General features: G+C 40.7%; 2 protein-coding genes across 20 annotated transcripts in view; one reads left to right on the top strand and one right to left on the bottom strand.

Annotated features, from left to right (window-relative positions):
* ARAP2 (ArfGAP with RhoGAP domain, ankyrin repeat and PH domain 2) overlaps nt 1–12,572 on the bottom strand; it is a 562,492-nt gene that overhangs the window by 267,144 nt on the left and 282,776 nt on the right. The window contains exon 5 of one of the 19 annotated variants that reach the window (XM_087864222.1): nt 3,063–3,169. The exons of 17 other annotated variants lie outside the window; for them this stretch is intronic. The gene's annotated coding sequence lies outside the window, so the exon portion shown is untranslated. Of the gene's footprint in view, nt 1–2,983; nt 3,035–3,062; nt 3,170–12,572 lie in introns of those variants that run through there. One more of the 19 variants, XM_087864233.1, reaches the window with a different exon arrangement.
* Nucleotides 1–12,572, top strand: part of DTHD1 (death domain containing 1) — a 73,469-nt gene that overhangs the window by 50,352 nt on the left and 10,545 nt on the right. Inside the window, 1 exon segment of the mRNA XM_045770553.2 lies at nt 9,742–9,799. Within this exon segment, the coding sequence (XP_045626509.2) occupies nt 9,742–9,799 (58 nt within the window).

Raw genomic sequence — 12,572 nt, 5'->3', positions numbered from 1 at the left:
AAAGCTCACTACAAACCTAAGAAGTAGATAAGATAATGATAATAAATTCAAGGTTTAGGAAACTGAGGCATGAGTTGACTCCCGAGGGCCAACAATTGACAGAGAGGGGTTTAAGCTCAGACACACCCCGGAGTCCGCATGCTCAAGCAGCCTTGTATTAGGGAAGTAATCACAGTGGGGTTCAACCCCCCACTCACTCTCTCCGAGGTCCCAGCCAGGAGACCTCCACCGCTCTTGACCCTTGCTATCCTCACTGATCAGAAAGGAAAACAGTTCGAGCTCCTTCATTTTCCTCACAGTATTTTTGGCAAAGATAGATGAAATAACCAAGAAGAAAAAAAATTTGTAAATAACTGAAGCGGGCTCAATTCTGAGAGTTTCAGACTTGCCTGATAAATGGGTGCTGAGGGTTTACCAGCCTGGAAGATTATTTATATGAAAGTTGAGGTATTTTCTGGGGAAGAAATTAACCTATATTCACTGGGGCTGAAATAACTGAGTAAATGTGATATGACCTGACAGAATTCCATTCACAGGGGTCCGGGTGGATTTGCCTAAAAACACACATACACATTTATATACAGCTGCCCCCTAAACAATGTGAGGATTGGGGGTGCTGTCCCCTGAACAGCTGAGAATCCACATGTAACTTTTGACTCCTTCAAAACTTAACTACTGATAGCCTACTATTGACTAGTTGCCTTACCGATAATAAACACAAGTTGATTAATACATATTTTGTATGTTACACAGATTATATGCTGTATTCTTACAATAAAGGGAGCTAGAGAAAGGCAAATATTATTAAGAAAATCATTAGGATACCACCTTACAGCAGTTAGAATGGCAAAAATTGGCAAGGTAAGAAACAGCAAATGTTGGAGAGGATGTGGAGAAAGAGGAACCCTCTTACACTGTTGGTGGGAATGCAAGTTGGTTCAGCCACTTTGGAAACCAGTGTGGAGGTTCCTCAAAAAGTTAAAAATAGAGCTACCCTATGACCCAGCAATTGCACTACTGGGCATTTATCCCAAAGATACAGATGTAGTGAAAAGAAGGGCCACATGCACCCCAATGTTCATAGCAGCAATGTCCACAATAGCCAAACTGTGGAAGGAGCCTAGATACCCTTCAACAGACGAATGGATAAAGATGTGGTGCATATATACAATGGAATATTACTCAGCCATTAGAAAGGATGACTACCCACCATTTGCATGGACATGGATGGAACTGGAGGGGATTATGCCAAGTGAAGTAAGTCAAGCAGAGAAAGACAATCATCTTATGGTTTCACTTACTTGTGGAACACAAGGAATAGCAGGGATGACATTAGGAGAAGGAAGGGAAAAATGAAGGGAGGGAAATCAGAGGAGGAGATGAACCATGAGAGACTATGGACTCCACCAAACAATCTGAGGGTTTTAGCGGGGAGAGGGATGGGGGTTTGTGTTAGCCTGGTGAAGGGTATTAAGGAGGGCATGTATTGCACGCAGCACTGGGTGTTATATGCAAACAATGAATCATGGAACACTACATCAAAAACTAATGATGTGCTGTATGGTGACATGAAAAAAAAAAGAAAAAAAAGAAATCATTAGGAAAATAAAATACGTTTACTGTGCTGTATTGTATTTACCAAAAAAATCCATGTATAAGTGGATCCATACAGTTCAAACCTGTATCGTTCAAGGGTCAACTGTACACTAAGTATATAAATATATTTTATTAAATACATATAAACATATATTAGATATTCTATGTTAAATACACAGAATATTAACATATATTTAAAGCATCAGAAGCTATCAGAATAGAGTGCCACAGTTGTTAGTGAAAGCTATTTCCCAGTTTGGCCCCTTGGATACATGATTGTGTCCTAAAGAGAAAGCTTTTAATTTAAAAACAGAAGACCTCTTTCCCTAAACTCTCTGACACATGAGGGCACAATCAACATTACTCTACTGTCATGTGACGCAATGGGTAGGGAGCCGCTTTCTCCATTCCACCACGTCTGACCACAGGGCATACACACCAGGAGGGTTTAGGGGGGCCACCAGTGCAGAACTGCTTTGCGTAGGAAAAAACGAGGAACAAGCGTGAGCTCTGTGCGGAGCCAATCAGGATGCGGCGGAACGACGGCAGAGCAGCCTCAGAGCAAACCTATCCTGAGTGCGGGCGTGGACCGCGGTGCTCATACGACACCTCTGGAGCCATAGTGCAGTATGGGTAGAAGCCATCATGGCGCACCCGGCCATACTGCACACGGGAGTCCCGGGAAGGGAAACTGCTGTGCCCACAAAAGGAGCACGGGTGGCTGCATGGCCTGGCTGAACACTGAGGAAGGGGTACCTAGTGGCACAGGGTGGCTGCCAAGAGAGGAAAGCCTGGGAGACTGCTCAGAACACTTGGAGAGGACTGTGCCAGAAGCTAGAGATTCTGGATGAGGAGGGGGCACCAGAGCTAAGTCGTCTGTGTGACCCCTGTGAGGTCATTTATGAACTAGTCATGATTATGAGTACTGTACTCCTACAGGGTTAGGTATGTAAGAAGCAAGCCGAATTTCACATTGGTCCTGGTATTAGAAATCTTCATCATTTTTTGGATAAAGATATTTCTTTCATTCTTCTGTGCATTCGGTACGATCCGTTTGGGGTACAAATTGATAACTGATGTAGGTCCTACTTGATAGTGTTTTTCTAAGTGCAGCCACCATACTTCAGTATCAGAGTCACCCAGTTGGCTTGGTATGAATATGGCCTTATCTGAGGCCCATGGAATCAAGCTGGGAGCTTTTCTTTTCTTTTCTTTTCTTTTTTTTTTTTTTGCCTTTTATTTCAGATTAATTTTCATGAACACTAAGGTTTGAGAACTACGGCTTTATTTTCTCAGTGAGTAGAAGATAAAACCCCTTGCCAAGAGAGTGGCAGTTAGGGGTGAGGCAGAGGTCTTGCAAAGAGTGGTAAAACTTTGAAATATTCACCGTAGGGAACCATGGAAGAATCTTCAGGGATACATAAAAACATTGCTGAGCAGCCCTGGTCCCCGCTGAAATGGCAGACCTTAAATTTATGATGATAACATTCCTCGTGATTGTCCACAGAGGGTCCTCGGGGCTGTGGGGTATTTCTTGAGGTTCGGTGTGGCAGCCATTTGGTAAATATAAGTACTGAAATGAAAGAAGATATAGAAAAGCATATAATAGGTTCTATGAGCAGCGTGTCCATAAATTGGTGTTAAAAAATGATTAAAGAAGACAATTGAGGTGATACTAACTTTATTTAATACTTCATGAAGTAGACAGTCTCAGAGAACTACAAAATGGTGTGGATGGCAAGATGCTTTTATAGGACAACTAAAGAACAAGGAAGCGACAAATGGAAAACATCTGATTGGCTGGGGCCACGTAGTCAATCTTGTTTGACGTGAGAGGCTCAGAGTTGGCTTGACCTTTGGGGATGGGCTAGCTGGATATACTGCGTTTCTGGTCGAGCAGAGAATTTACAGGCACACAAAAATTATCGAAGTTGTGGTTTTCTGATGTGGCACCTCCATCATGGGCCTAAAGATTTATTTAAACAGAGACACAGGGACGCCTGGGTGGCTCAGTTGGTTGGGTGTCTGCCTTTGGCTCAGGTCATGATCCCAGGATCATGGGATTGAGTCCCGCTTCGGGCTTCTTGCTTGGTGGGGAGCCTGCTTCTCCCTCTGCCTGCTGCTCCCCCTGCTGTTCTATCTTTCTCTGAATAAATAAATCATATATATATATATAAAAACAGAGGCACTGTCATGTCTTGAAAGGGGCCTCAACATGTAGAGCTCTGGTTGACAGCTGGGTCTCCATTTTGTCACTGCTGCTCTGCCCACATGGATACTGTAGCTCTGGGTTAGCAGGAAAAATGCAGTCCTCGGTCATCATCAAACGATCAGAACCAGAGAACATGGAAGTCCTGGAGGCTAAGGAAGATTGCAAGCAATTTCTGCTTCCAATCATCAGCAAGATGCAGGAGGACATTACATCTTACACTCGAGTGCAGGGAAGAGCTTATATAAAGAGTAGGAGCAAGCCATGGAAAATGGACAGTCTGCTCATCCTCATGCTTGGAGGAAAGCACTCTGGATCATCTTTAGAATGCAAAAGATGGAGTCTTGGAGTGACCAAAAAATGCAAAGAATGCCAAAGAGATTCTAAAAATGGCAGTGAGGTATTGATTAACCTAGTCTAGGAGATAGAGAAAAGCACATACATCATCTTGGGGGATCAGCAGTTTGCAGCCAGTGGTTTCTGGTCACCTGATGTAGACTGACTGACATCATAGAGAAGCTGAAACTAGAGAGCCTTTTGTGTTTTCTCTTTCTTTTTCTCTTTTCTGTTTGCATGCTGTCCTCACTGGTACTATGCTTCTGTTATGGTTGGTCTGTGGTTGATGACTTCAGTATGAATTTGGATTGTTAAATGTTTTGTTTGGGGAAGTAACTTTTTTTTTTTTTTTTTTTGAAAATGCTCTCACACAAGAGAATTAGGGCCTAGATTGTAAACTCTTGCAGGAGTCGCATTTGTTCCTGGACTTTGGTTATTTCTAATTGTTAAGGTGCTTTGCTCTTTCCTGTGTGAGTGGATATCTCCCCAGAACTTTGGGTCTGGGTGTGAATCATGAGACTCTGAATTGGATTTCTCCAGCTCTGGAGGTGCTGAAGGAGCTCCATTACTTCCAGAAGACAACTCCATGCAACAAGGGGTGAAGAAGCTGAAGAAGGGACCAGACCTCAGCTGGAAATGTGAACGGGGCTGGTAAGGCTAGGAAGGATGAAGCAGAAGAAGGAGATGAGGATGCCATTGTCTATATTTGAGACTTTAATATCCGGGTGAGATCAAAGGAGGAGGGATGTGTTTTCTTCAAAACTTAAACTTTATGTGACACACTAACTGACAGAACTGTTTGGTCAGTTTGTTGGACAGCCTAACTCAGCTTTATTTGACATGGAACCTAGAACAGAAGACAAGATCTTGGTATTCTATACAGGTTGATGGAATCCCTTGATGCATTTCAGGGGATTCTGGGCATAAAATGAAAGAGATATTTACAAAGGCCTGAAGGGCTGGTGAAGAAAAGTGAGGACTGTCTACATTGGACCCTACACTGGACAGGGAATTGGTCTCTTCAAGGTTCTGTAAGTAGTCCAGCCATAAGTTCATTTACATAGCACAACTGATAAGTACTTGGGGTCAAAACCCTACTATGAATGGAAAAAAAGTTGCCGTGTTAATAAAGTTATTCATTTGCTTGAAAAAGAAAAAGGATACAATAAAGTATTAAAAGCCAAACCGGGGAGAGAAAATAAGCATCTCTGAATGTCATTAACAGCAACACAAGGCAATATATTAAGTTAAAAGATAAATTGAGTGATAGTACCTAAATTCCCAGATATGAAACCAGGGATTAGAGCAGTTGATAAAAGAAGCGAAATTTGACTGGTGCCTTAAAAATATGGTAGGATTGGTAGGAGGAGATCATTCAAGTCAAGAGAAAATATCATCATATAAATAGTTTATACTACCCTATGTATACGATACCATTTCCAGTGCTGTGAAGAATTAATATAGGGACAAGATGCCTTTGGGTTCTCAAAGACATTCCAATGTAACAAATAGAGCCACGACTGATCATAGCAGGTTCTTGGACTGGTAAAACATAATGAAGGGGAGCTTTTGAAGGTGCCTTGGGAAATAATGTTGGGTAAAATAATAGATGTGCCCCAGTCCGGTTTTTTGGGTTGCACAAAAATAGATCAAGATGGCATATATATGAGCTCAACTAAAAAATGGTTTGCTTAGTTTTAAGAATTCAGTAACAGGGTTGTATTTAGGCAACGCGGAAAGAATAATAATTGAAGGAGTCTCAACAACAATGGCCTATAAAACTCAAGACACAGTACCATTTCAGGTGAGAATGGCTTTCTTTGCTTCCAAGTTTTTCAACCACTTCTAAGTGAATGAGGCCTGCACTGCACTCACAGTATAAATAAGACAAATCTGTATATATCTGAATGCCTTATGATTTTATGCTGACGCCTTTGCGAGGCTCACAGTGAAGGGAAAACTGCTACTTACACCGCACTACACTCTTTTACAAGGTAGGTGTGCATTACGGAGAGCTTGGGAGCCAGGTTTAGATTTTGCCAACAATCTTCCTAAGCAGTGACATGTTGAACGTGACATTTAAGAAACTGTATCCAGCAAAATAAAATACTCAATATTAATACAAAAGCAGGTAACCTTAGAAGAATAGCAAACTTTCCTTCACCAAATAGGTGAACTGAGAAGATGCCTCAGAATGACACCTTTGGATTAGAACAGAGAAGAGAGGAAAGGAGGAAAAAATTATAAAGTCAGGGCCACCAAGGAAGGCATCCAGGGAGCCACAGGTCAATACTGGGAATCTGTGTGAGGGGATAGGACTTAGGACAAGCAGAGGACTCCTTGTTCGGCCTGGAATAGACAGTGAGCACTAGTGAGATTTGAAAGGTGGTGTGCAAGGCACAAAGTGTGCACAGATGGGGCGCCTGGGTGGCTGAGTCGGTTAAACATCTGCCTTTGGCTCAGGTCGTGGTCCCAGGGTCTGGGATGGAGCCCTGCATGGGTCAGGCTCCCTGCTCAGCAGGGGGGCCTGCTTCTCCCTCTCCCTCTGCCCCTCCCCCCCTTGTGTGCTCTCACTCTCTGTCAAATAAATAAATAAATAAATAAATAAATAACTTTAAAAATAGGGCACAAAAATCATGCAAAAAAAGAAGGAAAAGGGAAACAAGAGGAGGGGAAGGGTGCACTGAATGTCCCTGATGAGGAGGCCAAGTGGGAGACCAGCATAGAGCCTTCAAGTCTAAAAGAGCCCAAGACTTCCATGCTGCTCCTACCCACTGCTTCTCTGGTTGGGCGTCAGAAGAAGGACGGGGCTTGAATTTTCATGTATGTAAAAAAATACACAGATTTAAACACTAGAATCACTCTCAGTGCATCAAGATGCTATGAGACATTTCTGAAGCAAGAATGACCGAGGGGGGAAGATGATTTGCACAAAGAAAAAACACAGTGTCTGTTTGTCTCAGGCTCAGTCCAGGCCATGTGCCCTTTGTTGGAAAGATAGAATCTGCTTCACTGTTTAAATTGCTATTTCCCTCTCTCTCTGTCTCTCTCTCTTTTTTTTTTTGTGAGGTTCAAGCACGTAGTTGATGTTCCAAAAATTATGTGCACTTACTCTGCGATTTCACAGTACTGATATCCTTGAACTTTTGTTGTTCTTATGTTATTTCCTAATTCCTCCCATTAAAACTTCTTAATAGGAATTTTATATACATGTTTATGTGATGTCTATGACAAGAATACCTACAAAGTATGACATTCGGATTTAACCACTTGTACTGAAATCTCCCTATGAACCAGCTGTGTGCCATGTATTAGCATAACACACTTGAATGATCCTTGTATCATTGCTGTGAAGTGAATATTTTAAAAAGAGTTTTTATTTTGAAAAGTGTTGAAGCATATGTGAGGACTGCCTTTGATCAGGCACTTGGCAATTCAATAGTTTACAGAGGAAAATATTCAAATATAAGAGAAACTTCACCTCTTGTCTTAAATGTTAGAGGTATTTGCCTTTGAGAATGTTCTTACAGGAGTGAGGCATTTATAGTTAATGACACTTTCACAATAAAAATTGGTGCCATTGAATATTGGATGAATACGTTGTCATTAAAAATTAACTTTGAAGGGCACCTGGGTGGCTCAGTCAGTTAAATGTCTGCCCTCAGCTCAGATCGTGAACTCAGGGTTCTGGATTGAGCTCTACCTTGGGTTCCCTGCTCAGCAGGGAGCCTGCTTCTCCCTCTCCCTGTGCTACCCCTGCCCCCTCCCTCCACAGCTCATGTGCTGCGTTCTCTCTCCCTCTTTCTTTCTCTCTCTCTCTCTCTCTCTCTCTCGCTGTCAAATAAATAAATAAAATCTTAAAAAAATTAACTTCGATTATCAGCCAATTTTCTGAAAGCCTGTATGGCTCGTAATATATTAATTCATATGCTTTTCTGTATATATTATTTTGACCATTTGGACAGTATTAATGAGAAACACTAGCTTTTCAACAACTTTATTGCTCATACCAGTACCTTAAGTCGGATCACTGAAATATTCTTTATTTCATGCATACACGCACGAAATAAAGTGCATGCATGCAAAACTTGTTTCCACTGTACGTTACTACTGTAGAATTTACTGTTACACGTGTGTGCATATATGTAAATCCATGTCAGGTTTTATAGACAGCCTTTTAAAAACCTACATGAAACTTGGAAAATTATTTGTAGAAGATATTTTTTCCTTCAGTATTATCTGTATTTTCCAAAATTTTTCAAATAATTAAAAGGTATTTAAACTTGCTCTATAAAAAAAAAGTTTTTTATTGAAATAATTATGGATTCAAAGAAAGTTGGAAAATAGAGTACAGAGAGGTCTGGGGTGTATCTTCTACCCCATTCTCCTTAGTGGTTACATTTTACATAACTACACCACAATATCCAAACCAAGAAGTTCACATTGATACAATGTGTGTCTATAGTTCTAGGCCATTTTATCACCTGTGTAGATTGTGTAACCACTGCATTCAAAATACAGAGCTATTTTATCACCACAAAGATCTCCCTTGTGTTACTCCTTTATGGTCATCTCCCTCCATCCATAACTCCTGGCAATTTCTAATCTAGTCTCCATCTCTATAATTCTGTAACTTCAAGAATGTGATATAGATGGAATCATAGAATATGTGACCTTTTAAGACTGGAGTTTTTCACTCGACCATTAGGCAGAGGCCCATGCAAACTGTTGCTTGCATCAGTGATCTGTCCCTTCTATTACTGAATAGTACCCCATAGTGTGGATGTCCCATAGTTTGTTTAACCATTTACTACTGCAGGAAATTTTAATTGTTTCCAGTTTGGGGCTGTTACAAAGAAAGCTGCTATGAACATTTGTATACTGGTTTTTGAGATTTTTTTTTTTTTTAATAAATCACATTTCAGAGTGGAGACCAGGGAGGTAAATAAATTATCCAGAGCACTGAACAGTTTTCCAACCCTAGATGTTCCTTTATCTCCTGTGTTGTTTCCATGATCCTATATTCACTGAGAACAAACTGTTCTATAGACAGCGGAGAAAAGTAATGATTATATATTTGAGTATTCTTGATAAAATATTGGTTTTAAAATAGTATCTGCTCAAAAATGTGATCATTTTTGGCATCATGTATGCGCACTGATTCACTCATTCATTCCCCAAAATTATTGTTAGAAAACCCAGGCCTTGTGCTGAGGGCTGGGGCAAGGTGTCTTCCCCATCGGGGCTTTACGAAAATAACGCATTTGTTGTATACAGGTAGTTTGCTCTATGTTTGTTGGTTTTAACAGTTTCAAATTTAAGTTGGAAAATATTTATTCAGAGTTAACATGACTGCTATACTAATATTTAAATGTGTAGTCTTAAATTTAAATTCACTGAAAGATTTAGGTTAATATATTTTGCCTTATCTTAGGAAAGCAATTGCTGAGCACGCGTGCACAAACACACAATCTGCTTTTGCAAGGGGTGCAGTTCAGTTCTTCTTTCAAATAGGGGTGACGTTCAGATGGATTTTATTTGTAGCTTGTTCACAAATTAATGAATTCTTCTGCTTATTCCATGTCCTTTTCCTCCAATAGCATAAAAAATTGATCAACCGTCCACAGAGTACCAAAAGAATTTCTACTGATCCTGTAGGTAAGAAATATTTGCTCAGTCCTCCTTACAGTGGCGTTATTTTTCCTCTTATACTTTATATGTATGTGAATCATTGTATAAAAAAAGGATAAAGTGACTTCGCACTTAAATAATCATTATGTTTACCAGCCTAATAAATGAATTTTCCTTTGGAAGTCATGCACATATAAACCAAAACATTCTCAAACACGGGTGTAATTAAAATTGTTAAAAATCTACAAGAAATCTGAACCCTGCTAAGGGTTATTTTATTAAGATAACTAGTAATTGGTTAGTTTGGTAAATAAACAACTACTAGTAATTGGTTAGTTTGGTAAATAAACAACTACAGTAAATAAACAACTACAGTAAATAAACAACTAAATAAACAACTGAAATGTTGACAGTTAATTTGTGGATCAAAGTGTGGTCACTTCGACTCTACATTTGAGGTAAATAGATTTTAAACAGAGGTATGTTGGTATAAAACCATGAAAAAGGAAACGTTTAATTGTTGCTTGTGGTTATACATAATTCAATTGTATAACGATGTAGACTTCAGGGTAGAATTTGACATTTTTATTCTATTTTAGCATTTGAAACAATTCATTTTATAATGTAAATGGTCACCAAATAATGTATTGGTCTTCAAATAATTTATTATTTGATCTTGGTCTTCAAAAGATATCAATGAGTCTGTTTTGACTACTGTGTCAGGCCCACCACTGAGAGCACAGCATTCCAGATTGTACAGAAAATGTGCAGGCTTTACTGAATTACATTAACTGTGAGGATGGACATAAATCTTAGTGTTATACACCATCTAAGAGGCAATAAAAACCATTTTCAAAGAAAGAGCAGGTGATGTAGAAAAACTAAGTTAAACATACCAAAGCCAAAACCAAGAACACCCAGCAAAGCAGATCTAAAAAAACAGCAGTAGGGGGGCACATGGGTGGCTCAGTTGGTTGAGTGTCTGCCTTTGGCTCAGGTCATGATGTCAGGGTCCTGAGATTGAGCCCGCATCAGTCTCCCTGCTTGATGGGGGGTGGGAGTAGGGGGTAAGGGGGAGCGGGGGGGGGGGCAGGGTATCTGCTTCTCCCTCTCCCTTAGCCCCTCCCTTTGCTTTTGCTCAGTCTGTCTTTCTCCCAAATAAATAAATAAACAAAATCTTAAACAACAACAACAAAAACCCAGCAGTAGATATGAAAACTTGGCAAGTTTAATAGTGTTACCTTTTGAAGAATTTAATGTCCAAAGAAAAGCATTCTCTCTGCCATTGTCAACAACCAGCAGAAAGCACAAGAGTACATTGATCTTCCCTGTGTGTACTAGGAAGTCCTGGGTTGTGACAGTGTGAGGTCCCTCAAAACCAAGCTGCTGCAGGAAGGATGGTGGTAGATGAGGATGGAGAAGGATAAAACTACGAGAAGTTTTAAATGCTGAGTTAGGAAGTTCAGACAGGAGGAGGAGCCCACACGACGCTTATTAACAAGGAACGGGTAAAATCAGATGACACTTTGAAAACTGTTAGTTGAATGGAGCACTACAGTGGATCAAAACTGGTAGCAGGGATATGAGTTAGACTCCTGGTTCCTGCAATACTCCAGAAAAGAGAGGTGGGGCATGAGTGAGATTGTCAGTAAGGCTGGCAAGGAGGGGAGGTATCTGAGGTATGTTTAGAGTTAGGACATGGGTGCGGGGGATAAGAAATAAGCATTGAGAAATTTGAATAATGATACGTGTTTCAGCTTACTCAGCTGAGTGGTCACATTCACTAAAAAGTGCATAGAGTGAAGGAAGAATCTAGACAGAAAAAGGCCAAAGTTGGTTTTGACTTTAGAAACCTGTGGCTTGGACTGGCTGTGATATATACTGGTACAGATAATTAGGAGATGAATATTGCAAATGCTGTACCAGGATTTAGGGAGACAGAGCCAAAGATAAAGATATAAGAGCTGGGGTATTTCTTTTTCTTTTCTTTTTGTTTAAGATTTTATTTATTTGAGAGAGAGCGCGTGAGCACAAGTGGGGTGTGGGGAAGGGTAGGGGGAAAGGGAGAAGCAGACTCCCCACTGAGCAAGGAGCCCAACATGGGGCTAGATCCTAGGACCCTGAGATCATGACCTGAGCCGAAGTCAGCCACTTAACCAACTGAGCCACCCAGGTGCCCCTATAAAGCTGGGATATTTCACATTAGAGGAGATGGTTAGGGCAGTAAAAGTTGATGAATTCACTGAGGGGAGAGGACAGGGAAGGAAGAGGCCTGAGAGAGGAAATAGTAATTCAGCAGCATCAGTAGGAAGAGAGTCAACAAAGGGGAAATAGAGGGAGGAGGAGAACCAGGGCAGGCCCTGGAACCCAAGGAAAGGAGTGAAATGCTTTCTGGAAATCAGAGAAAATGCAGACTGAGAGTCATTTGCTCTGAGTCATAATTAGGGGGGTGCTAGGAAGATCAGAAAGAAGATTCCACAGAGTTAAAACAGATAGCATATAACCCCTAAAGCAAGGGCTTGAGGAGTGGGCTGAAATGATGAACTTGTGGCATCGAGTTTACATTAGGCATAAAAATATTTTATGATTAAAGGGAAGGGGAGAAGGCCTGGTAGCTTGAAACAGTAGCAGAAGCAAGGAAAGGGGAGGCTTGAAGCCTGGGTAGAACCGTATGGTAAGGAGGAGATTGAAGGAAGGGGTGTGAAGGGAAATCACTTGATGAAGAACACTGTGGGGGGTGGAATCTGGCAAACATGGGGGAGTGAGATTTTGTAAGAAAGTGATCTATAAGTGAAAATGA

Source organism: Ursus americanus, chromosome 8, assembly GCF_024610735.1.
Source record: "Ursus americanus isolate L20-20 chromosome 8, mUrsAme1.1.p, whole genome shotgun sequence".
Taxonomy (NCBI): Eukaryota; Metazoa; Chordata; class Mammalia; order Carnivora; family Ursidae; genus Ursus; species Ursus americanus.
The sequence above is the reverse complement of the archived record's forward strand: the minus strand, read 5'-3'. Positions and strand labels throughout refer to the sequence as shown.